Source organism: Ipomoea nil, unplaced genomic scaffold (assembly GCF_001879475.1).
Source record: "Ipomoea nil cultivar Tokyo-kokei standard unplaced genomic scaffold, Asagao_1.1 scaffold1895, whole genome shotgun sequence".
In the NCBI taxonomy this organism is placed as follows: Eukaryota; Viridiplantae; Streptophyta; class Magnoliopsida; order Solanales; family Convolvulaceae; genus Ipomoea; species Ipomoea nil.
Genome location: NW_017618323.1, coordinates 1290311 through 1293370, shown reverse-complemented (window position 1 = coordinate 1293370; position 3060 = coordinate 1290311). Strand labels below are relative to the sequence as shown.

General features: G+C 43.5%; 1 protein-coding gene across 1 annotated transcript; it reads left to right on the top strand.

Annotated features, from left to right (window-relative positions):
- Positions 1-321: 321 nt before the first annotated feature.
- LOC109193519 lies at positions 322-756 on the top strand. The gene has a single exon (XM_019344362.1). The coding sequence runs from the start codon at positions 322-324 to the stop codon at positions 754-756; it is 435 nt and encodes a 144-aa protein (XP_019199907.1).
- The last annotated feature ends 2304 nt before the right edge of the window (positions 757-3060 follow it).

Sequence of the window (3060 nt, the reverse complement as noted above, 5' to 3'; positions counted from 1 at the left end):
TTATTAATGAGACTAGTTAATGATGGTTGTACAATATCACCATTTTTTTCTTGAAGTCTAGTTTTACTAATCGATCACTTTTGACTTCGTTAGTATAAGTTAATATTTAATATGTTTAATATTTGTTATGTGACTTAGATTAGTTGTGCTAGTCTATAGCCTATTAGATAGGAACTCTTTTCTGTTGTATTATTGTATCAGGTTTCCTATCGTTCAATTGATTTCAGTTAATCCTAATCTCATCTGGTATCAGATAGCCAGAGATATTCATCCTCTCTCCTCTAAGCCAAAATGTCTCAAAGTTCATCGGAACGCACAATCATGGCAACCACCGTGTCCTCTCTCAACACCACCCCCAATTCCCTAAACTCCGCCCACCATTTTGTTTCAATAAGATTAACCAATCGCAACTACCTATTCTGGCCTACACAGATCATCCCCTTCCTCCGTGGTCAGGGCCTGCTGGGTTTTGTCGATGGCGAACACACCTACCCGTCGCCGGTGCTGGAGCAGCCCACCGGCGACACTTCCGACGAGGCCGACTCCGCTGCTGTCAACCCGGCGTACATCGCATGGGTTCAGCAAGATGCATCTATACTGTCTCTCATCATCTCCTCATTATCTGAGGAGGTTATGTATTTGGCAGTAGGCAAAACTACAGCACGTGACGTCAGGACGGCCATCGAAGCTACGCTCGGTTCATCCATGCGAGTGAGGTGTCTCAATCTCCTGGGGAAGTTTCAAGCCCTGCGGTAAGGAGACAGCACCCTATCGGAGTACTTAGGGAGAGCCCAATTGCTGGTAGAAGATCTCGCGCTCGCCGGACGCCCCATGTCGCTAGACGAGCATAATCTTTACGTTTTCCGGGGTCTTCGTCCGGAGTTCCGCGCCATGGCCGCCACCCCTGCCGTCTCAGGTAATCTAGTGTCCATCCCTCAGCTGGCTGACTACCTACAGGCTCAGCAATTTATACATTCCGACGAGTTTCTGTCGGGGGCAGCAGCGACACCGAACGGCTTCCCATCGGCGTTGTATGCTGGACGAGGTGGCCGGCAGTAGAATGGCGGTGGTGGTCGACAATCCCATGGTGGTCAGGGTGGACTAGACTCCTAAAGTAAGGCTTTCACTAATGTCAGTACGTAACGCCACCTCCCCGGCAACGGCGCCAATTTGATTACTGTAATTTGGGGCAAACAAATAATACCCGGAGTATTCGGGTTGTCGAACCACAGAGAGGTGGTGTACTAATCACTAGCTACTAGGTTACTCATATGAAACTAGTCTGAACAAAACTTGAAGGTTGATTGATTGCATAAAATAACAAGCAGAATAAAATAAGTAGCAAGGTTTTGTAGACAATAGAGCAAAATAGGATTCTTGGGATCACAATGTTTAATCACCTAGTGCCAATTAACGTTTGTAATATTTGGTTTGGAATTAAGATTTGTATGGGAATGCAAAGTGGAATCGAATTACTCCCGTAATCTCTATTCCTAGTGAATTTCCACTCCCATGGCTTAAACACCCAATAAGATCAAAGATCAGCATTCAATTATTCCTAATTACTACCATCTCCCGATGAGCAATAATCTAGAATAAATTTCCCCTAATAAGTTCCCCTTTCCCAAGGACCAACCATTAGGTGCAATCGTGTGTGCCCTAATTTATGCCCCAACTCCCATTGGTGACACAAACATGACTGTGAAGCTAGTAATTTAGGCCTTTAACTACCAACAACAACAGATTAAAACAAGATTGCAACACAAATCATAAAACCAAACATAAATATATTAAGAAATTAACGAACTAGGCACATAGGTTCATAAACAAATTCACCCAAAAATCCTTAAAGAATTTAGCCGAGCATGGCTAAATTACACATAGCACATATGAATAAAGGATTACAAATCATCAAAAGAGAACAAGAATTTACCAAGCGATTCTCCCAAATCTCCTTGGCTTCCTCCTTGCTTCCAAAGACAACTTGAGCCTCTTGATTCCTCTCTTTCTTGTCTACAAAGAACTCTAAAAATCTCCCCGTCTTTTTTAGGGTTGAGGAAGGAGGGATTTTATAGTGGGTACAAAGTTGAGATGAAATAGGAATCTTGTACAAAATTGGTCTCAAATTATAATTCCTATATTTAAATAAGAAATTGCCGTCCCACTTAATTGGAATTTTGATGTAGCTAGTTTGATTGCTTTCTTTGGGAATGGTGCCCCAATGATTAAGGAATCATTGCCTCATGATTTAAATTTGGTTTTGTTTTGTAATGTTGCCGCCCCTTTTCTTTTGTTTTCAGCGTCTTCGCTCGACGCGTCGAGCTGAGTCTCGACGCGTCGAGACCAGCAGGTCCCGATTACCAAACTTTCTGGAAATTTTCGACGCGTCGAGCCTCGTCGAGTTCTCTGGGCCCCGAACTTGTCCAAAATTGCTCCAAACTCATCCTTGAACTTCCCTTGCTCATGGAATTGACCTACAATGGTTCAAAAACACTAACAAACACCGTAAAACATTCAAAACAAGTGTGAACCATAATTAAATGATATGAGCAAGGAAAACATGTATTAAATAAGTAAAATTAAAGAACTTAATTACCGAGATGATTCAAAATAACTATAAAAACAAGCACAGATGTGATAACATCATGTAACAACCAGAGAGGTCGCGGGCAAGGTCGTGGAAGATGCGGCGGACCGATATGTCAGATTTGCCATTCGCAAGGCCATACAACAGTTTACTGCTTCCATCGTTATTCCGAAGCGCCGTCGGCTCAAGCCCATGTTGCAGTGACTGGAGATGGAGCCGCGGCGGCAGACGTGACCTCTTGGATCCCGGATACCAGAGCTTCCACACATGCCACACCGGACGCCGGGGCCTTGTCGCAGTCTGAGGAATATCACGACAATGACATGCTTAGAGTGGGTAATGACATAGGTCTAGGGATTTCTGGTATTGGTCATGCGTTAATTCCGTCGGTTTCTAAATCATTGCGTTTGTCCAATATTTTACATGTTCCCGAGTTGTCTGTATCGTTGTTATCTGTAAATTTTTTTGCACGT